Here is a 24,109-nt window from a genome sequence, read left to right as displayed (position 1 = left end):
GGTATCCAAGTTATGCGATGTGGGCACAGTTGTTACGTTATTTCGGTCACATGACCAGGTTTACTTTATGTTGCGTGATCACTTAAGTGGTATCTAAGCTACGCTGGCGTAGGCACAGCTATAGCAGCTGGTTGCTAAGCAACGCGAAGATGCGCACAGATGGGCCGAGTTTTCTGGTAACGCTCCACAGTTGAAGAAAACCTTAAACATCCTCGGTGTTAAAATTTCCGAATAAAGTTTGATCGATGCATGGACACATGGATTTCAAACCAGTGCACCGCAGCGCAAGAACAATCAGCCGTTGCGTTTATTTATCTCGTCAGTATGTCGGTCAGTTTCACCAGGTGCCAGCAGCTAACGATTTAAAGGCATCACAGAGTGTCACCGCTGGCACGCGACCCACGGCAGAGAGCACAGTATCAGCAGCGGGCGGACGAGAGTTCACCAGAGGTAGTACGACCAGTAGATTAGCATGAAGAGGAAGAAAACTGCAGGGAATGCGATGCGCGACACCTTGTCCAGGAGGTTGGTCTTCTGCCAGAGCTGGCCAAGGGTGAAGCTCCGTTGGAATATGCGACGCCGGTTCGTCTTGATCACCCTGTTCAAGAAGGAGAGAGAGAGAGGACGGAATGGCATCACGAAGCTCTGAATAGACTGTTGGTTCATTGCAGCAAACACTCGTACGCTCCCAGAAAAATCAACGGCTAATCGACCAGATTTAGGGGAAATCCCAAGATGGAGTGTGTTCCTGCTAAGTAAAGTTTGACATACACCTCAATGCAGCCGTACGGTTACAAAGGAAAGCTGCATTTTTGAGAAAGCTGTACAGATTTCGTTTGTAGCCGTAAGGCTGCATTGAGGTGGATGTCGAACTTTCCTTCACAAAAATCAGCTGTTCACAAAAGAGGCCACGCGAAGTTCTAGTTCGTGGCTTGAACACAAAACGTTCTGTTGCCACGCTGCACATGGCTAATCATCCTCATCATCATCATCATCACCAGCCTATCTACGCCCACTGCAGGGCAAAGGCTTCTCCCGTTAATCTCCGATTATCCCGGTCCTGTGCTAACTGAGACCAATTTATCCCCGCAAACTTCTTGATCTCATCTGCCCATCTAACTCTCTTCCACCCCCTGCGACGGTTGCTGTCTCTAGGGATCCACTCTGTTACCCTTAATGACCAACGGTTATCTTACCTTCGCATTACATGCCCTGCCCACATCCATTACTTCTCGATTTCTACTAATATGTCCTTAACCCGCGTTTGTTCCCTGACCCACTCCGCTCTCTTCTGGTCCCTTAATGTTACAGCTATCATCTTCCTTTCCACTGCTCGCTGAGTCGTCCTCAATTTAAGGGGAACCCTCTTAGTGAGCCTCCATGTTTCTGCCCCGTAGGTGAGTACCGGTAAGATGCAGCTGTCATACACTTTCTTCTTCAGGGAGAATGATAGGCTGCCAATTATTATCTGACAATTCTTGCCGAATGCCCTCCATCCATTTCTTATTCTTTTAATTACCGCTGCATCATGGTTGGGATCAGGGGTCACAACTTGGCCTAAGCAGATATATTTGCTTACCCCTTCCACTGCCTTGCCACCTATCTCAAATCGCTGTGTTCTTCACACAGTAGAGAGCACAGTGGTTTGTAATTCAGAGTGTTATTCACACTGCAATGTTATTGACATGGCTAATACGCGGGGACATAAAAGGCCCGAGGTCCCCTCTCAGCACAGCCTCTTCGGTGTTTGGCCTTTTCACAAGGAGACGATCTTCGGACATTGAGCAGAGCGATCTCTGTCAGATAAAGCGACCACAGGTCGACTCCGTCCCCTGACCACGATTTTCCGACATAAACGTTTGTAGCGTTTGTTCCAAAGTGTATTAATCTGCATGGGCCTACATCCTTCAACATCCTTCTGTTACGTGATATTGGCGGGAACATGTCGCGCGACTAGCTTTACATGGTTTTGGCGGGAAAGTGTTACGTGTCTACCTGTACGGTACTTGGGCATGAACATGTCACGCGACTAGCTTGACCCGATCTTTCATGATGGTAAAAGGCAGGCGAAAGCATGCCCTTTCTCGAACACTCTCCACCCGAAATTCATATGTTGAGAGTATTTTAGTTAATACTTGCAGTTAAACTTCGAAGATCTATAGCGAGTATCGTATCTTTCGGAATTCATGGGTTGTTCTTAAGTATTCTTCTTGCTGTGTTCGGCGCATAATTCACATACAGGCACATTGTTTTGTAGCTGTTTTATAAAAGATTAATTTCTACTTGTGCCGGATTTGATAGTTCTCGAACCCAAAAATACCCTGAAGCAATTATAAATGCTCGTATAAACTTCTCTACTAAAATTGTAAACGAAAATTAGCAATGCAGTGGACGCATTATTGTTACAGATCTGAAAAAAGTGCAAAATCTGCCTTTGATGAGAAATGCTTCCAACTGCAACAAATGTAGTCTCATAATAGCAAAAGCAATCGCAAATAAAAACAGGATTATGCATGCTCGAGGCGTTCTTTTACACTTTTACACATGTGTGGGCTGTTTCATAATTTCGTGAGAAAAAACTGTAATACATCGTCCAGAATTTCCAACAAAGGGTATAGAAGCTGCCAGTTATGTTAACTGATATTCTGAAGATTGCGATTTTGAAGACAATTAACCTGTCACCAAGTACATGGTGTTGCATTAACCTCTGAATTAACATCAAAACGTTGGGTCAAGTGGAGGCTACGATGTATGCATCATGCTAGGACAGGGACAAGACCAAGCAAGGGTTTCTAGAAGACCGCATCGATTCCTGAAAACCCCGCGGGCATGGTCAAGGACATCATCACGAACAAATCTTATCACACTTGCTCTTCCCGCTGAAGCGGTAGAAATCGAACAATAGCATAGGCCAACTTAATCTCATACCCCTGTCACACGGGCACTTTCAATCGCGATTGAGTCAATCCGGATCGAGCTTAATCCGGATTGGGCGCTGCTACACCGCAGTTTCAATCGCAATCGAGCCCGATCCCGCTAGAACGCAATCATAATTCCCCAAGCGCGATCGACGCTTTCAAGCGCGATCGAACGAAAGAGGCGATACTCTCGTCCCTGCTGAATAATGGCATAGAAGGAGACAACTTCAACTAACGCCTCAAATTGTCCCAAATAACTTGACCCAAATAAGCGTGCGGTAACATTTACATATTTACGTATACCTACGACCGCGCCAAGTTACCAGACGCCGGCAGCGATGTACATGTTTAGCGCCATCTGGCGTACATGAGAGAAACCGGTGCAACTTCTCGGTCGGGATTGAAACGCGCCGTGGAGCAGCGGCAGTGCGTCGAGCGCGCTCGAAAACTCGATCGCGATTCACTTCAATCGCGATTGAAAGTTCCCGTATGACAGGGGTATAGCACTTTAGTGTCGCTTTAAATGCTTTCTGCAAGACCCATCGCCAAACGCGCTGATACAGGAACGACGGGGCGTAGCTTTTGGTAAAAGCGGCGTAGCTTTTGGTCAAAGCCGAACTGAGACTGTTAGGGTTTATATCCCGTTCAACAATGTAGAGTGCGGGTGTATGATTTATGATGTGTTTGATGAACGTGGACATTGCGTAGAAAATAGCTTCGGGGTAGACTGACAAGACTCGAGGCAGCCGGTTGCACGGAAACGGTTATTACGTATTTTTGCGCATATTTTCCATAATGTACAATGTACACTACGTACATTGGCCAATTCAGAGCTTTAATCGGCGGAAAGCGTCAGTGGCCACGTGTCCGCTTTTGTTTCTCCTCAAGATTGACACCATGATCCGGAAAGCCTATAAGCATGCTCTGAGGCTCCCTATTAGTACCTCGACCGACAGGCTTCTGAAATTGGGCCTACATAACACGGCCGCCGAACTAGTCGAGGCCCACCTCGCCAGCCAGCGTCTGCGACTAAGCACGACGCCATGCGGGAGGAGTCTCCTCACCAGACTGGGAATGACGTCCCCCGAAGAAAGATCCCAGCAAGTACGCGACGTACCTCCAAAAATAAGAATAAACATTGACGTTGCACCTATACCCCGCAAAATGGACCCTACTCACCACGCCGGGAGAAGAGAATCAAGAGCGCGCACTCTCGACAAACAACACAGGGACCGAGACCGCACGGTGTACACCGACGCCGCCGACTACGCCAGAAGGGGAGCCATGACCGCCGTGGTTACTTCAACAGAGAACCACCTCACCAGCATCACCTTGCCCTTCACAACCACTACCCAGGCAGAGGAAGCGGCCATTGCTCTGGCCATCTCCCAGACAAATGCGGATACCGTTATTACGGACTCGCAACAGGCTTGCCGAAACTTCCTTCGTGGTAGAATTTCCAAAACGGCTCTGAACATCCTGCTGCAAAAGCCACCCGAAAGAAAAGTAAAGATTATTTGGACGCCAGCCCACTCAACCCTCGAGGGCAACACGACCGCCCATGACATCGCCCGAGATCTATCCCGCCAGGCGACACGAGGGTGTAGGTTAGAGACTGCGTGTTCTTTGGTTACGTATCAGGACATAACGGGGTACTATAAGTGCCAAAGAATGATCTATCCCCCCGGTCATGCATCCCTAACCAAAGAGCAGGAGCACTGCCTCCGGCTCCTCCAAACAAATACATTTCCTCATCCGTCAAAACTTCACTTGCTCCATCCCACTCAGTACTTCCAGCTGTGCAAATTTTGCGCTTCCCCGGGCACCCTGTACCATATGGTATGGGAGTGTTCGGCAAACCCCAAAATTCCAAGAATCGCGCACCCTTCCCGTGAGCAGTGGGAGAAGGAGCTGTCCAGCTCCGGTCTCGATTCCCAGCTTAGGCTGGTGGAAAGGGCCGTAGCGGCAGGGGTCTCCAATGGAGTCCTGGAATGAGGGCCCCACACCACATTACGATGCTCCCAATAAAGTTTATCCTCCTCCTCCTCCTCCTCCTCTCTTTTTCTTCTGCAAATAGCAATCTGGCACTCCTCCAGCCGAGAGCGCGCGCCAGTGTATGTTCATGTTTTGTTTTTATTGCGTTTCGGGTCAATCGCGCCAGCGCGAAAGGTGCTTCACAATAAACCCGCACAGTGCAGACGCAATTTGGCCGCTCCTCTTCTTCTTCTACTTGTCTTGCATAGAAAATATGTTTTTGGTCAATGGATAAATACGCTTGTCAGGGACACGTTGAAGAAGGCCTTGTCAGGGTAGTGAAGAGTCTTATATACCCGTTGATGGGATCCGTGAACTCGACTGATGTGTTTCCCTGCTGAAGTTTTGCCATCGCGATAATTCTGTTTGCCAGAGCTCATATGTAGCTATATGATTTGTTGCTAATTCAGTCTAGGTGGGTTATTAAAGTGCATAAAACGGTGCAAAGATATCCACCCATGAAATTGCTCTAAAAGTAAACCCAGTTCCACCCAGCGTAACATCTGTGAAACGGCGGAGCTGTGGTTCTCTTGCGTCTGCTCCCGACTTGGCAGTAATGAAATTACAGTACTTTAATTACTTTTTGCTGTAATGAGTAATGTAATAAATTAATTTTGAGTATTGGTAATTTAGTAATGTAATAAATTACTTCAGGCCAGTAATTTCATGAAAATGGCTCATTACTTTCCCAATTACTTTTAACTACAATATATCGTGTCCGCGTCTTTTACAGCACAAAAAGTTGACCAAGAAAAGTTGACCAAATAGAGTTTCAACGCCCAGAGAGTCTATGGGCGTTGGAACTGTACAAACACGAATGAAACAGCGCTTCGATGAGAGCTCTGTCTGCTTTCTCGTTCCTCTTCGTTCACTTGACCTGCCCAATCCCTTCCGCACTTATGAGCTTTGGGAAAGCGCCTTGGCGAGCTGTTCCCTCGGCGTCCAGCGCAAGTTGGTGGAAAGGGCAAAAGACGCGATCCGTGCCAATGGACTCGGGGAATAAGGAGGCCACCCTAAAGACTATTTACTAGGAAACAATAAATATAAGGCGCGTTTTTTTCATGAGTGTAAATAAAGTGTATATCAGTTGGTAGTGTATGAGTGACGAATTTTTGTTAAAGTGATTCAAAGTAATTTCACTACTTTTGAAAAGTAATATTAATGTAATGTCATTAATTTCGGCCACTTGTAATTTTCAATGTAATTTAATTATATTTTACACAATTCTGTGAAAGTAATCAGTAATGTAATGTAATTACTTTCTAAAACTAATTTTGCCATCTCTGTTCTGCTCCAGCCTGAACGCTGCAGAGAACGCCAGCACCGACCCCGCACAAATTCTGCGGTTAGCGCACAGGAATCGGCAGCTATACGTCAGCGACAGGAGGCTCCCTAAAGAAAACATGGCGGAAACGGCGCTTTCTAGAACGGCCAGATAACGTCACAAGCGTTTCGCTTAGGTTAAGCTAGCGGTATCTGTCGCGGGAGAAGAAACTACGCGGCCGCCGTTATCGGCATTTGACTGCGTCGCCCCGGAATGAATTATGGCTGCTATCATTTTGTCTACGCGATGCCGCTGCACTTTCCGTCGGCGTCGCCGCTGCGAAACTTTGTAGTCCTCGTTCGTTTTTTACTGTGACAGCTGGTCGCTCGCCCGCGCTTGCCGCCATGCGCCATTCCACCTCCTATATATATTTATATATATATATACATTGTGAGGCACAGGCCAAGAGTCGTCGGGCACCGGTTTATTAAACTAATCCCGCAGAGAGCGACAGGCTAGCGAGCTCAGGTCGAGCGCAGAGATTCCAGAACATCCCGATGATGATAGCGTGGACGAAGATATGCGCGGCGAGCCAGGCTGGTGGCACATAGCATCTGGCACATAGCCACTGAGGAGAATGTCCACATACGGCTGCTAATGTCTGCCTTAGTCATAGCTTACAACATTTCCCTCGGGGCTGAAGCGGCCGACTCGGGCGCTTAAGGCGTATTCCGGGAGTTGAATGTCCACATACGGCTGCTAATGTCTGCCTTAGTCATAGCTTACAACATATATACTCTTGCTCGTGTCCTTGCGTGACGCAAAACCAACAGCAGACGGACGAAAACGCTTGGCCAACAACAGCTTCCCTTTTAAAATAGGAACTCATGACCGATTGGTTACCATTCTTGCCTCGAAAGCAGAGGGGCGTGGATTAGATTTTCAGGGCTTCCAAGTTACCTAACCAACTATTTTTTATGTGGACTTGGTGGTACATGCGCCGCGACGAACATTCGACAAGCTACCGAGAATGAGCACATGGCGACTGACACACACTCCACTACCCCTGGCGAAAAAAGTTACAGTAGCTGCTGTAAAAAGGCGACCGTTCACGACACCTTAAAAATGGTTATTTGGGGCTGTTGGCTGTGGGGGCGAGTCCCTGAGCCTTCGCTCCACCACAAACCAAGTGATTTTTAACGGTTTCTCACCTTGCCTGGGCGTTGGGAACGTTGTTGAGTTCCGGCCTGTGAAACGTGTTCGGCACGGAAAGGGTAATCACAGATGGTGTCACGAGGACGTGGTTGTGATTGTTGGCCACGCCGTCAGGGGGCGCACTGCCAGAGTTCAGCGTGGTGTCTGCGTGGGCCTGGGTCGCCGAAGGTGGATGGGAAGGTGTGGCAGGCGGCGCTGACGCTACCCCATCTCCTTGCCAGGCTTGGGGTGTGACCCGAGCTGAAGGCGCTACGCGGATGGATGCCGGAAGGGGCTCTGTCTTCCGTTTCCGCTCCTGGAACCAGGCAAACAATGAAACTAAAATTGGAAGAGAACTTGAAGGGAGGGTGGCTGATCACGTTCACCTGCCTCACCATTTACAAACCGCAAGGTAAGCTACCTGGGTAATTGTGATCAATAGAGCTATCTACTTTTGAAAACGCCAGCTTTCTTTATAATTTCCTTTGATCACTTTTTGTAGCTACGCATCCTAAACACACGGATTTGGCGCAGTACCAAACTACGACACACGTCACAATTTGAAAGGAATTGTGGGTGTATTTACGTTACAAAGCTGGTCCACATAATCAATCAGGCAGCTTACAAAGTATTTACCAGACGAGTCTGTGCTGCTATGCTTTTGGTGAGGAAAGAAGTTTTCCGCGTTTTTTTTATGGTCTTGATACGAATGAGGTGACTATTTCGTCATACGCACTTATTTCTCTTTAACTTTCATTTGTGAAGGATTAAAAAGTCAATGTATGCATTGATTCCCTAGGAAGGCTCATGTTTAATAACTGTTCGAACGAACACATCTTAGCCTGTGTAAGATAGCGAAAACTTTTATTACTGATTTAAATACGTCGTTAAAAACGACGTGTTAGATTTTAGAATAAACACCGTAAGCAAAAAAACCTGTTAGGTTTTTCTTCTTTCTTTTATTGCTAAGAAAATACGTCAACAAGCAAGCGCTTAAGTGAATTAATACGAGCATACAGGTAAATAAATAACCTCAGCACAGAGATTCTCAGTAATCTACTCTAAACAAGGAACCATGCGCTATCGCACAGGACGTCCAAGCGCAAAAGCTCGCACTCCGCTGATTTCATAACACCCGCTAAGCAACTTGAACCAACATGAACCACTTGCAGGCAACTGCAATTAACGGAGGAGCCCTCAAGTACGGGGAGAGTCATGCCATGTCCGACCAATAGGAAACAAGTTGCAGTGATTATGGCGACAGGGCACCAGTAATAGAGGACAGTTAGTGTATCTGTACACCGGCGGAGCCAGAGGCGCTGAGTTGCACATGGTCTGCTAATAGATAGGAGCCTTGCCATTTCTAAATCGTATTTTACAGATTTTTCTATAGTAGTTGTGCAGATTGATAAACTGTACTTGCGCAATCAATAGCAGTCTACGTATGCGGAATTTGTGGACTAGCCATAGAAGACTTCGTGGATAAGTTAATCAAAGAAATGAATCCAGTAGATTTGGTTATATAACTTATCACAAATTATTACACCCATAGCTAGTAGACAGAGGTCCCTACAGTAGTGCGCTCGCGTAGGGTGCACTCGCATACCAATATTTCGATCCTCGAAAAGGCAGTTCTAGGGGCTGTACACGTGTATTAGATTTGTGAGTGTAAGTCATTTGGGCTGATAGAGCTCATGCGTTTGGGCTGATAGATAGAACACATAGAGCTGATTTCTTATGCGTTTGCAGAATAAATCGCAAGTATGCAGCACTGCAACAAGGCGCAAATGCATGCTGAGTGATGGGGTTACTGATCTAAATACAGTGGGGTGCAGGTTAGAACTCCGGAGTAGAGAAATTTGTTTCGCACTGAAAAGTTTTAAGAAAGATCTTTAGCTGGCACTTATGGTGTGGATGCCAATTTCCATTTCCTTTGTCTAGTTTATAACCAAGAGCCAAACTCTTGGGACACCCAGCATCGTCCGTACCAGCGCGAGGATCTTCTCGAAGTTGTAGGCGACGGCGTACTCGAGGAGCGACGCGAACACCATGACGAGGCAGACGAAGAGCCAGACGTCGACGGCCTTGAGGTAGTCGACGGGCGGCAGCGAGCTGCGCGACTGCACCACCTGCGTGGCCAGCGTCAGGATGGACGTGACGCCCAGCGTGATGCGCGCCGGCACGGCCGACACGTCCAGCCAGAAGGTCAGCCACGACAGGCTCACCACCAGCCCGCTCGGGATGTACGTGTTCACGATGGACGCCGTGAGGCGGCGCACGAACGTGAAGTTGGCGTACAGGTACGTGTAGTTCTCTGCGAAGAAGGTAATACGTAAACAAGTGCTTCTCAGTACACCGAATTTCGGCGTACATCGAAGTTGTACGAATTTTAAAAAGGCAGGGCAAAACCACACAGTAAGTTCCGGTACATACTAAAAAACTGTGGTTGATTCCACTGTCATAGGAATCCGTAAAACACGAACGTACAATGTGCAGTGAAATCTGCAGCTCAAGATCATTTTCGGGTCGACGGATACCTTGTGGGTGTGCTTGTAAGGTGACGTCCTGCGTGCGGGTCCCTTCGGCAATGGTGTACTGGCGTGTGACGGATATGACGTCAGTGAAATCTTAGTGTATCCCCCCATAAGACACTTTCGCGTTGAAATATAAAACACGAAAATAAACCACCCGAAGTATTACGTACTCTTTAGTACTAAAGGTTGCTTCCCCGCAAGAATACCGTGTGTGCAGGGGTGCACTCTTTACAAGCCGCTTCCTTGGTTGTACTGGCGTCACTTCCGTGACGGATATGACGTAAGTGAAATCTTCGAGAACCCCGCAATGCAACACTTTCGTGCTAAAAAAATCAGGATATTTCTTTGAGGGTTCCTAAGCGTATTTGAAGTATCCGTTACGTGAAGCCAGGATAAAGAGATGAACCATACGTGATTGTGAATCGCTGTATTTACAAGACAATGAGATATACGTACAAGTGGTCATGGCAGTCCCAGACGGGCTTTGCGTTCCTTACTCCTTTGTCGTTGTCAATCGTGGGTGAGCGCGGTGCTACTCAACACTCGGCACCATATTATTTACGTGACACACGGAATCGCTCAGTTGCATTGACGTTTTAACAGCGGAGGTGTTGTACAAGCCGTAAGTTCGCCGTTGCACGATAAAATAGTAAGAAAATGCCTAGCGCTCCTGCGCGCGTGCCTAACGGCGGCCGAGCGTCCTGAGCACGCACAGTGGATTTAGAAAAACAAATAGCAGTGGCTTAGCTCGGCCATGCCAGTATATACGTAGCATGAGCTAAGGCTCAGCTGGTTATTCTTAGGTTTCCTGGTTGTCTAGGATTAGCTGATTATCATGTTTAGTGTTGCTAAAACGATTTCCAAACCAATCCAATACAATACAATCCAATCCAGTCCAGTCCAGTCCAGTCACTGTTCCTCGCACATGGCTCCTCCCGCAGCACGCCTCTCCAGAGGCCACGCGAAACGGCTATCAAGCGGCTCCGGCGCAGCGTCAGACTTGGGTACTGCGCAACGGAGGCGCACAGCTAGGCACGCGCCGGTGCCAGTGCGTCTGCCACGGCTATGACATCAATCCTCTGGAATGCGCTTACCGGCGAATGTGCAGACCCAATTCTCTACACACCCGTTCCCTAATTGGATTGGATTTCAATCCAACACAATACAATTTAATCCAATTCAAATCCAAATCCAAGCCAAGCCAAGCCAAGACAATCCGATCCGATCCGATCCAAACCAATTCAATGCTCCTCGCGCTTGCGCAGAACGGCCCTTCACGGCCCACGCGAAACTGCTCAACCTCGCCCAGTGTAGCTTACCCTACCAAACGGGCAAAAACCCCTAGGAGCGAGAAGATGGTGAGCGCTCGTGAACGTGTGCCTTGCGGCAATCGCCGAGTCTCCGGCTCGCGCCGTGGCTTTAGCAAACAAAATCTCCACTGCTGTCGTCAAACGCTACCGTGCATGTAACGAAACTCCAGCGCTAATGCTAAAGCTGCTTGGACCCTGCTTGGAAAAGGTCACGGTGTCCGCCGCATTCTGTAGACGTCATTATGAACAATTGGAGACATGGCTATGAGTGTGCCAATCCTTCCCGAGACGACTTGCAGATCCCGCCGCCGCTGCCTCGAGTCAATGACGATGAGACCAAATACCTGGCCTTAACTGAGCAGCGCAAGTTACGCTAAACCTGGCACAGCTTTGGTCAAAGGAGGTTTCGTGCGAAAACTTTAATTAACTGGTTCGGGTAAAGCTTTTGCGTCCCAGGAATACAGACGGTGCACGGGACGGCCACGGAATAGCACCAAAATGGCGTACGGCTAAAAAATAAAAACACTGGGCAAAGATTACTCATATATTGACGGCGAATTTCTCATGGAAGCTACTGAACGTAAGGTTAAGTGATTAACTTGAACATAAATTTGGTAACTTTATGTAATTTGGGTAAATCTATTTAGATGGCTTGCGTGTGGGTTCGAATGCACGTAGGTTGTCGCAACATGTCTTCCTGTAACATGGTTATTTCTAAAAAAACACCGAGAAATTAGAGTGGGAAACCTTTGTCAGCAGTTACACGAGCCGGAACACAACCAGCCTATATCACCGGTCATTTCTATATTCAGCGAAGAATTCCCCGTCAAATTCCGACAGTGTCCAAATTCTGCGGAAGCGTTTGCAGTTCACACAGGCGAATGCGAATGGTTGTTTTCGCATTTTTCCCTTTATTGAGCATATTTCTCGCTGCGCTATTGTTTGTCCGGTTGGTATAGCGACGCTTGAGTACATCACGTTCTACGCATATTTCAGCCCTGAGAAGTAACTGACTCCAATTTGAGACTTCTTCCAAACCATTGTAGATCTTCGCCACAAAGATTTCTAACACTATGCCAGCATGTTAGAGGTAAACTGTTGTGATACCTAGTAAATAAAAGTGTACACGTGTCTCCCTTCGGGTTTTTAATTATCAGAAATTTTCGTGTGCACACCGAAACTAGCGCAGCGCCACTTTTTGTGCACTTACTCTCGCGGCATTTTTTACGGCAAGCTGCATTTCAAGGTTTGAAAGTGTTTAAGCTCCGGAAATCAAGCACGTTGCTTTTTTGAAACGACTTCCGCATTCGCTCAGCGAGGGATAGGGTTTAAGTTAATTCATACTACCTTGACTATCTCATCGCGTCTGATGGGGTTGTGGTGAATGAATTAAGAGTAAAACAAGAAACTAAAAAGACGAGTAAAAGTACTCTATAGGCCAAAAGCGGGGCCGCCACGGGTCAGCTTGTTGCTGCTACAATCTTCTTACTAGTTCTATTCGTCGTTGTAAATGTAAGTAGAAAATTTTCATGTTTAGCTTGCAGGTTGCAGACAACTTCAAGCATATTTCCACTGACAAATTTGAAGAAACAGCCTTAATTGCCCCATTTTGCGGAAAATCGTAGTTATTGTTGTCGTTGAGGTGTCGACAAAATGGCCGCCGCTAGAAAGAATACAAATAAAAAACTGCGGTTGATTCCTCTGTCCTAGGAATCAGTAAAACACCAAAGGGAAATGTGCAGCAAAATCTGCAGCTGATCATGGTTTGCGGGTCGAAGGCTGTCTAGTGGGTGTGCTTGGGGAGCGACATCCTGCTGGCAGGTCGCTTCGGCAAAGGTGTACTGGCGTCATTTCTGTGGCGCATATGACGTCAGTGAAATCCTTGTGTATCCCGGCATGAAACACTTTTTAAAATTATAAAGTACCCTGTAGTACTAAAGGTGGCTTTCTTGCAAGAAGATACTCTGCAAAGGGGTGCACCCTTTCCAGGCCGCTTGTTCGTTGTACTGGCGTCACTTCCACGACGGATATGACGTATTTGAAATCTTCGTGTAGCCGGAAATAAAACACTTTCGTATTAAAAAAATTCTGGGAAGCTTGCACTCACGGGCAAGGCTTGAATGGCGAAGCTGTATGTAAGCACTGACAGACACATGGTTAAATTTCAGTGTCATTCTCGGTCCTTAGCTCGCCAAGCCTTTCGGAGAGCGGCCTCTTCCACGGCCGTGTGAACTATCCGCTGTCGGCCGATGTCGAGAACTGAGCAGACGCTGTCGCGCGCGAAAGATTTCCTACAATACTGAGCGCATGCGCACGACGACGCGAGGAGCGGCTCTTCTATAAACGAACCGAGGGGGCGCGCTATCCCGTGTCTTTCTCGTTCCGAGAAGGTGTTGCGACGGTTACGGCGAAACGCTCCTCTCGAGTGCTACGACGGCCGCCATTATTTGTCTTTCCATTGTCGAGTCGGTATTGCTACAGCTGGGGCTAGCGTTCCTCTCGGGAAGTTTTCTGCAACACCGAACTTACGGCCAGTGACAGCAGCTTCGCTGTCAACACGCTGTGGAGTTAGGCGGGAATTTGAACCGGAGTTTCCACAGAGAAAGCCTATAGTGCATTACCACTGCACCGACTCCGCATGTTGCCGGCGGTGGGAAGAAAAGTTGGAGCAGTGCGTGCCGTGGGATAAGTGAACGTGACATCGCGTGAGTTGTGCAGCACAATTTCGCTATTGGGGAAGCTTTGGCGTGTGCTTGTCGTCTGCCTGTTGAAGTCATTTGCGACAAAAGACGGAGTAACGAAAACGAGGCCGCGAAAGTACGTTGTACCAGAAAAGAAGTTGCTGGTAAGTATTTTCAGCCGTTACCTTCGAAAGCGAAGATTTTGGGTGCCCCGGGATATTTTTAATATTGAAGAATTTTTGTGGGAGGGCGTCGGGACATCCCCTAAAATTTGTGTATAGAGAAGTATTTTATTTATTTATTTATTTATTTATTTATTTATTTATTTATTTATTTATTTATTTATTTATTTATTTATTTATTTATTTATTTATTTATTTATTTATTTATTTATTTATTTATTTATTTATTTATTTATTTATTTATTTATTTATTTATTTATTTATACCATCACGGCTCACAAGAAGCGTTATAGAGGTGAGCGGCTACATCAATAGTAGAATACAAGGCATGTAAAAAAGGGATCTCAAAGAAATTAACAACAAGAAGGCATGAGCCAAGACACTCATGTTAAGTTGCAATAACAGGCATACAGTGTAATCAACAACTGAAAAATACAATGCTAAGCAAAAATACAAGTATAAGGGGAACATAAACAAGAACTCTCAAATGCATAGCTATATATGAAAATTCAGAGATGATTTTAGTGCGCGCACTTTCACGTCACCACCATAAATGGAAAAAAAAGATTACTTAAGCGGATACGGCTAGGGGCGTACGTGTTAGATGAGGTTCGTAAGTGCCACGGGAAAAGGATGAGTGTCTGTGACGGTGACCATCGGGGCAAGGCACACTTTTCCTATGAGCGTGTCTTCGGAAGAAATGAGTTACTGTACGTTGTAGTGCGTTGAAATTGGATACGAAGTTTATGGTGGTGGTCTACACACGTAGACGTATAGGAAGGGGATGAGATGAAACGCGATCGCGGCAGATAATTGTGGTAAGATATCTTGTAAATGAACCATAGTCCAGAAAGCTTTCTGCGAGAGGCAAGAGGGGGAATTGTTTGGCCGACCAGGGCAATCGCTTTTTCTTTATTTTCCCTGTGGCGTGTAACACTCCTGAAAATATATTCATTTCTACACCACTGCTCCACGGGGTCACGCACACAGATCGTCTGTTGGAGTCAACCATCAAACATCTAATGATGATACTGCAGATTAACTGCTGCTTCCTGTACGGATACATGATTGCATCACTTAACACAACCACATTCCCATGCATTGTGCATTCAACAGCGCAAACTTCAATAACTCGACACAACAAACTTCCGACTAATAATTGGTGCGCTATACTGGGCTTTTCTACTTTCTCGGTTTGCAAACATCTCACCGAACATCCAGGCCTCCGTGGCCGCGTGTGCCACGGGCAGCTTGAGGTCGAACTGCAGCGGCTTGATGTCCTCCAAGAGGCGGATGGCGGAGGAGAAGTTCGGGTGCGGGCTTCCCTCGTCGTCCATCCAGTGAAGCGTGGCCATGTCCTCGGGCGTGGACACTGCGAGGAACCATGATGGGTCAGGGCGAAGGAACGGCATCGGGCTCGTCTCGGGCATTTGAGCCACACTCGAGTTCCCCTTAAACACGATCACCATCATCATCACAAACCTGTCTACGCCCACTGCAGGGCAAAGGCCTCTCCCGTATACAGTAATCCCTCGTTATAATGAAGTCAGCGGGACAGCCAAAAATTTCGTTATAAGCGGTATTTTGATATAAGCGACCACTGTATGAAAGCTGAAGTTATTGAGCTTCAATTTCGCCACAACTGCGAGGAATCAAAACACAATGTATTCAGTGAAGCAAAACTTTATTCAGGTGCAAAAAAGGCAGTGAGCTTTGGCTGTTTCTAGTTCCTGCCGGACGCGAGCAACCCCTGCTCCAATTGGACCAAGCATTGTCTAAGACAGTGGTCACTTCCTGGAGGCACCGCCGGGGTCACTGTGGTCACTTCCTTGGGGTCACTCCCTCAAGGGACACTTCCTTGAGGCACCGCCGACATGACGCGACAACCATCTTAATAGAAGCAAACAACATCATGACGTCACAGAGCCGCCGAAAAATAACAAGACTAAAATTTCTTTACCCGCTCTGGAACCGTGAACTTGCACTCGACCGCGCACCTTACCCGCACCTGTTGCCCCACAGACCCACCAGGAACTTTCACCCTCTTAAATTTAACTCGATTTTTGCACGCGCAAACGAATTCAAACATTCCTTCTTCCCGCGCACCATAAGTGACTGCAATGCCTTGCCGGCCGAAACCTTCTCAGCAAATAATGTTCCCCAGTTGTTTAACCAGCTCGTAAAATACAATGTAACGCTGCCAACATCTCGTGATTGGTTTTCCATATCTAGTTGAGTAAAATCTGTGTTACTGTGTGTGATCATAGCTACTTCGCGTTGCTTTTGTTTTTGCTGACTTGTTCCCTACCTTCTTATGACCAATATATATGAAATATGGACTGATACGCTCGTTCTTGTTCTCTTGTGTTTTCTTCGATTGTTCATTGCTTAATTCTTATTTCTTTCAATTTCAATTTCTTTTTTTCCTGCCTCAACTCTTTATTTATTTAAAATGTTGCCGGTGTTTATTTATTTATTTATTTATTTATTTATTTATTTATTTATTTATTTATTTATTTATTTTACAACACTGCATGCCTTGGGCGGCCCAAGCAGGAGTGGTTTGTTTATACATCAATGAGGTAAACCAGTTGTAAACAAGAAAAAGAAAGAAGTGGAAGGAAAAAAAGAAATTAAAATTGAAAGAAATAAGAATTAAGCAATGAACAATCAAATAAAACACGAGAGAACAAGAACGGGCGTATCAGTCCATATTTCATATATATTGGTCATAAGGAGGTAGGGAACGAGGCAGCAAAAAAAAAGCCACGCAAAGAACCAATGATAATACACAGTAACACAGACCTTACCCAACTATATATGGAAAACCAATCACGGGATTTTGGCAGCGTTACATTGTATTTTACGAGCTGGTTAAACAACTGGGGAACATTATTTGTTGAGAAGGTTTCGGCCGGCAAGGCATTCTAATCACTCATGGTGCGCGGGAAGAAGGAATGTTTGAGTTTGTTTCGGCGTGCAAAAATCGAGTTAAATTTAAGAGGGTGATAGTTCGTGGTGATTCTGTGGGGGAAAAGGTGCAGATAAGGTGCGCCGTCGAGTGCAAGTTCACAGTTCCACAGCTGGTTATTTTTCAGCGGCTCTGTAACGTCATGATGGTGTTTGTTTCCATTAAGGGAGTTGGCGAGTCGTGCCGGCGGTAACGATTATATATGAACCATACGGCCAGCCTCTGAATTCGTTCAAGTTTGTTAATGTCGTTTTTAGTGTACGGGTTCCAAACGATACAAGCGTATTCTAGACGAGGCCTGATTAGCGTGTTATATGCAAGAAGTTTAACATGAGAGGGGGATTTTTTTCAGTTTGCGTAGTAACAGGCCGAGCTTTGGCCGTGTTGCTGCATAATTTTGTCGATATGCATTGACCAGGTTAGATTATTTGCAAAGGTTATGCCGAGATATTTAAAGCTATTGGTGTGAGAAATTTCGATTCCCTTTACTGAGTAATTGAACATAAGGGGACATTTTCTATTAGTTATGCGCATGTACACCGTTTTGGTCTGGTTAAGCTTCATTCCTCAGATGTCGCACAAATTATATATTGAATTCAGACTGTCGTTGAGGGTAATTTGGTCATCAGTTGATTCAACAGCTTTGTTCAAAAGACAATCTTCCGCAAATAAATGAATACCAACGCTTTCGTGTACGTAAGAAGTTATGTCGTCTACATATACCAGAAATAATAAAGGCCCCAGGACACTTCTTTGAGGTACACCGGAGTTTACTGATCGAAGATCTTAAACGTGACCACCTGCATCAACAAATTGTTTTCTATGTTCAAGATATGAAGCAATCCACTTTATTAGAAGGTGCAGAACATTAGCCTATTAAGTTTATAGAGAAGGCCTGAAAGTGAAACCCTGTCAAATGCTTTGCTTAGATCTAAAAATATTCCGTCAACTTGGCCGGACTTGTTAGTTGCTAGGTCCCGACAAAGGACACACTGCTCTTCGAAGTTAATGATAACACAGAGCCGACTCCGCGCAGAGCCATGCATAGTTTCGCATTCGCGCATTGCGATACGTCAGTTCAGTTAAGCACGGATCAACAACCACAATTAGGCAATGCATGCCAGCAGAGCTGGCGCCTTATCACGACATCACCCACAAAAGCGTACATCCTCGTGCATGGTTTTTCTTACTTTGTCTAACTGAGCACACTTGCCATAATATTTGTCAAAGTGCGCTGCATCACCCATGAAGAAATCACTCAACAGGAGCGCGCGCCACTCCGCACTCAGTTTAATGGCGTCCACGCGCGCACCGGGCTCCATCAAGCCAGAACAGGTTCAAGCCAAGCCAAGTTAAGCCAGGCCCGTACCTTCCCAGTTTGTATGAATGAGCCGGCCGCTCGTTTTCGCTCTCTTACTCGCTTTTTCTGCGCAGGGGAACTGCGTATACACGGACCGTGAAGGTCCCGTGGGAGAGAGCTGGCCACGGTAGGCTGTCAATACTTCATCTCGACAACGGAGACACCGCCCTCGCGTAGCCCTTCGTTTAGTCTGCACCGCACCGCCGAGGGGGCGAGAGTACGGCAGAGTTCCGTGGAAAGCGTGCAGTCCACCTGCCGGCGTAGTGAGCAATAATTTATCAATCGACCTTCTGACCGGAAATAGACCGGAGTCGATTCCCAGCTCTGCTCCTAACCTCGACCTCGGTGGGACGATGGTTCTGCGAAAAACAAAGACGGTGTCGAAACGCAGTATTAGGACGTACGAAGAGAAAGAGCGGGAAAGTTGTCTTCGCGGACTGGCAGTAGGCGTCGTTCCGAACGCGTGCCACTGGAAATGAAATAGCCATACGCGGCACGGACATCTGTTTGGCCGCCTCGATCCTCGGCCACGTGTGCGTGGGCCTCGCTTACCGGAGAGTGTTGCTCTTCTGTCCGCGGATCGAAGTACGACCGACCTCGGATCACGCCAGACTTCGCTGTTCCTATTTTGGGCCGTGTTTATCACGCTGTCACGGTGTCCAAAACAAGTAAAGGACCGCAGGTATGGGCACGTGTGCCCTTAACGCTAGTACCACACGAATCGGCGATCACAGTTCAAGAAATAAATGATAGCGAAAAAGATAACATGTGTCGTTAATAACGACTTTCAGGTCAATTTGGGACGCACAAGGAAGTAAGTTTTGTCGACCGACAGGCGTGTTTTATTCCCTGGGGCAAAAACGACCAGAGGAAATGTTTATTGGATACCTCAACAAGGTAAAAATTTCGGCTGGTTGGTATATATTTAGGAATATCAAAAACAGCGCAAAGGACACGACAAGGAAGAACAACGGGACGAAGGGTTGTTCGTCAGTGCTTCGTCCTGTTGTCCTTCCTTGTCCTCTCATTTGTGCTGTTTTTGCTATTGATTGGGTAAATTATTGTAGGGTTTAACGCGCCAAAACCATGAGGTGCGCCGTATAGTGGAGGGCTCTAAGTTAATTTTTAAATGTCAAAAAATGTGAATAAAGACATTTTGCTCCAGGGTGACTAATGCTCCCTTTGTAGTTGTTGTTTTTTTTCTTGGCTTACGCTTTAATGACACTTGCATACGAAGAGAAACAGGTCCAGCCGGAGCGGAAATTTTCTGGTGGAGGCCTCTTCTTGTCGCATACTGCGCCCTCATTATTCTCGCTGTTCCAGGGCACAGGCCGTACAAGGCCGACACAACTTGCTGAGTACCATTCTGACAACCACCACCGTCCCGTCCCGTATTACGCTTCGCGGACGCGTTAGCGAAGTTGAACGGCAGCGTTGGCCTGCATGTTCCCCCACTTTGCGCTGGCCTTAACTGCGGATAGTTTTACGAAGAACGGGATCACCGGAGAACGGACACTCCACGTCACGACAGGTAGATGAGCTGTACCCCTTGAAACCCAGGGTCAGGTACCCGAGACAGAAGTCGTTTGGGTACCCGCAAAGACATTTCTCGCTGGTAATGAGGTGGTCCACGCCGCTGCCCGCGCTAATGTACACCAGGCCCTTATCTACGAGAAACAAGCATCGCTTGCTGCTACCCTATACCCGGCCACCTGTAATTTCTGTCCCTTACCCGGCACCCTACACCATCAAATATGGGAGTGCGGACAAACCCCAGGCCTACCACCCAACCCTTCCCCCTCTTACGAGCAGTTCGCGGCCTGCCTGAGAAGTCGGGACCCTAAGACCCAGAGCATACTGGTGAAGAGGGCCTCGACTGCCAGCCAAGGCCAGGGCATCCCGGACTAGGGACGCCCCCCACCGGGCCGGTGCCCTAGAAACAGAACCAGCGCTCGTGAAATAAACATTTATTCCGCCTCTAGTTACCTGTACAACTAGCCGCATTTAATTTACATAGCTACACGAGCTGCTATCCCAGCTTCTAATTTCACTTTTATTTCTGTGGAAGGGCAGAGCTTGTTGGCTCCCTCCTCTCGATGCTGCACATTTCTTGGCAGGCTGCTCACCTCCTATGCAAAACTGGATCCATTTCCCGCTGTTCTTCCATCTGTCCTTCAATCCAGCACTCCTATTGTATTAAATCGACCGCGGAGATATGTTTAGACTCTGCCAGCCACCGTCTGACGATACTGGCTACCCGTCAGACTTTATACGACCGTGTCAATCACACTCGCAAAACGTGAAGCCCTCTGCAAACGGCTCGGACTGTCGGCAACTTGGAGCTCTGACACCCGATTTTGGCTTGTATTCCCCATGATAATATTTATACCCCTCTCGCCTTCTCTCATTCCCTCTCGCTGGCATTGTTACGTTTTATAAAATGTAAGCAGGTTGCTGCAGTTGCCAAGGCTGTTTAAAAATACGTCGCCTGTACGCCGGCTTTACCCTTTTTTTGCAAAACTGTTAACAGGGGTATATGCTTGACGATGGAACCCACTAATTATGGTCGTAAACAAAGGTTAAAACACCACGGCACTGGTGCGAGTCGTAGCAGGATGATTTCTGTGAAAACGTCGTTGGTTGTTCGTTGACTAAAACATTCCGAAACCGATGGGTAATTGTAGTCCGAGTGCCTTGCTTTACAACATGAGCTCCACTGATGATTAGCCCATGTTACAATAACCATACAGCAGCACTTTAGTAATCGGATGTGTTAGCTACTTGGACGATGCGCCCATAATTGCTTTTGTTTAAATAATCTACAGGCTTATGGTCAGATGAGAAACAACACTTTAGTTTACAAAATTATATGTTTCTGTTTAGCACATGGTACATGGGTGCCAAATTCTCGATGCGTAGGTGAAAGTACTCACTCAAACCGACTTTGAGGTAGCAGTTTTGCGTGTCCATTGGATACTTCTGAAGCTCCATCAAGCAGTCCACTTGAAAAAGATACCTGCATGGAAATTAAAAGCGAATATAGACGCTAGCAGCTTATTCAAGAAGCCGAACATTCACTCATACAACTGCTGTTTTCATAACAATAGCCGCTTCCTAAACATGAGTTATGCACGGAAGCGACGCATATAACACGTTGGCCCTCCTCCCCGAAATTACTGTTTCAACGGGCGCCATTACCGACGGCTGTCGCGTAAATTTCCATAGCTTCGAAGACACGGCTATATAACATCCGCCTTTACTAACGACAGCGCCACCGCTTGCATTCGACATCGGGCTATAAGGTAAAGGCATACACCCTTTAGAATCCGCTATTCTGGTGGTGCACTAACAGACGATCATTTTGTCTTCGCAGAATTAGGACTTGCCGTCTTGGACTTTGCCTATCGCTAAAGAATTAACCATACAATGTTTTTTCTATTCAGCAGTAACTAAAATCCCAGTGCTAACTGAATTGGGCTCTGCCGTTATTAACACTGAATGCCACACTTTCTGCCTTGCCATTCTATGCATAAAATGTGTGTGGTACGTTATAAACAGAGAACAAGCACGAAATTCCCTATTTCTGATAACCAAGCAACACTTGTGGTCATTCGCATTTTAAAAAGTTGGACACACCAGCATGCTTACAGCTGCTTACAGACAACTATGGTTTGGCGTTATTAGGAACTTGGGCACAACGCATGCATTTCGTGCTTTAAAGATTAAAAAAGCTGCACAGGACAAACTTAAAGCAATCAGGAAAAACGAAATCTTGCGAAGCAATACTGTTCGTCCAAAAGTGCCCACATTCTATCTTGCGCCCCAAACAGTCACCATACGAAGACTTGATTTAATCACAGCCAGTCTAAACGTAACAACTACTCGAACATCTGTCTGCTAGCACCGTTCGTTTTGCACAACATGCTGATGTTATTATTAAGACTCTCGCTCGGCCGACTCTGGGGAGAAATGACGCATATCATTCGTTTGAAGCAATCGAAGTGAATGAGTTATTTGCCTACTCCATCAACGTGCACTACACAGTAGACAACATGGATGGGAAATTGCCGTGATACGAAAGAAATAAACTTAATCCAAAACTTCTACCACGTTGTCGTCATATCAAACAATATTTTTTCTCTTGTTGCGATCGATCCGGTGGCGACGACCTTGTCACTGTACATTTTGGTGGTGACGTGCTTTTTTGAGTACAAGCTGTAAAATGAGCAGCGTGTTGATGGAATCAACGCACGAGCCGTTTTGCGTGTGTGTATATTCCCTGTACTATTCTGAGCAATATGAAAGGGACACGCAGGAATGAGTAGAAGGCACAGCTATGCGTGATACGCAGCGGGCGCCGTCGGAAACAAAGTGGATAGGGTGACGTTGTTCTGACAACTGTTCCCATTCCCGCCGTGCATCTTATCGGCTCTCGGAAGATACCACATTATCTGCGAAATGACGTAAGCTGCTGCTTTGTAGAAATTCCAGCGCGGTGGCAGTGCGAACAGTTAGTCGAAGAGCGCCCTCCTATCCGCCTTTGTTTTTCACATCGCCCTCTGCGTATCCCTTCGAGTCTGTTAAGAGGTTTTTTGCCACGCGTTTTGGTCATAATAGTACATTGATCATGTGAAATGGCATGGCATGGGCACAGCTTCAATCTGTTACAGCAAAGCTGTCTTTGTGTGGCTCTATATCGCTATTCGATATCGCTCGGTTGTACGGTTATCTATATATTGAAGTGCATTCGTAATAAAAAATTCCCCGCATTTCCCCGAGGGGGAGAATGTGAAAGTGCGAATGCACGGTTGTCGGCCCGCTTGCGGCGCTTGCGCTCGGCCCCCGCAGCCCACCGCCTCGCCGCCTTCTCTTCCATCTCTTCCATCGGGTTTGTAGTATCACGTGTACACCACGCAGTTATCAAGCCGCTATAACGCCGCTGAGTCGCCAACGCACGCCGCTGACGACGTAGTTTGAATGCGTTAAAGATATAAGGCGCGTCACTAACGCTGATATCACGTCGCGTCCGTGGCTTGGTCGGTAGAGCGTCGCGCTGCGGCCGCAAAGTCCGCGGATCGAAACCTGGCGCCGGATGCTGTTTCTTTATAGAGGAGCACTGCGGACGCCGACGCCGCCGCCGACGCCGGCGGTGGATGGTTTGGGGTCGCTTATAAAGTGCGCACTTAAAACCACTGGGAAGTTCGGCGCAGTCCTTTTCGTCGTCTCTCTGCCCTTGAATATCGTTTGCGCTGGTTTTAACGCGATAACGTCATTAGGCTCATTTTTCGACGTTGCCGTGGCTTCTAGCTGTCCGCTATCAGCCGTCCTCATCAAGCGTCCACGGAAGTACGTCACAGCTGCAAACCGGAAACTACAACTGATGCAGTCAGATACGAGGGCTCGCCGGAATCAGGAATGCCGAGCAGCGGCAATTAAGTTGTGGAAAAAAGGACAATGATACTACGGCCGAGTCGAAAGAAAAGATACGCGATTTGAGGAGGCGCTGCGCCTGCGCACTGAAGCTCGTTGCTGAGCAGACACGGTCGCCAGCCTTGCCCGCATCTTATGCCACCACCAAAGCGCCTTTCTGGCGACCTTAAATGATGCCGGTGTCAACATTGTATCACCTAGCTTAAAAGGGGGCAGAGCATTAACGCCAGA

At 47.0% G+C, this 24,109-nt stretch overlaps 1 protein-coding gene across 1 annotated transcript in view; it reads right to left on the bottom strand.

Moving 5' to 3' along the window:
- Positions 1-300: 300 nt before the first annotated feature.
- The window catches only part of LOC144139048 (glycine receptor subunit alpha-4-like), a 68,417-nt gene continuing 44,608 nt past the window's right edge, over positions 301-24,109 (bottom strand). The window contains exons 6-10 of the mRNA XM_077671539.1: positions 21,382-21,464; positions 15,328-15,489; positions 9,399-9,724; positions 7,428-7,726; positions 301-598 (exon numbers count right to left, since the gene is read on the bottom strand). Coding sequence (XP_077527665.1) covers positions 442-598; positions 7,428-7,726; positions 9,399-9,724; positions 15,328-15,489; positions 21,382-21,464 — 1,027 coding nt within the window. The 3' untranslated portion in view covers positions 301-441. The remainder of the gene's footprint in view (positions 599-7,427; positions 7,727-9,398; positions 9,725-15,327; positions 15,490-21,381; positions 21,465-24,109) is intronic.

The sequence above is a fragment of the Haemaphysalis longicornis genome, unplaced genomic scaffold (assembly GCF_048455015.1).
Source record: "Haemaphysalis longicornis isolate Haplotype H1 unplaced genomic scaffold, Haemaphysalis longicornis Haplotype H1 scaffold_5, whole genome shotgun sequence".
Taxonomy (NCBI): Eukaryota; Metazoa; Arthropoda; class Arachnida; order Ixodida; family Ixodidae; genus Haemaphysalis; species Haemaphysalis longicornis.
This window is presented reverse-complemented; position numbering and strand designations above follow the sequence as displayed.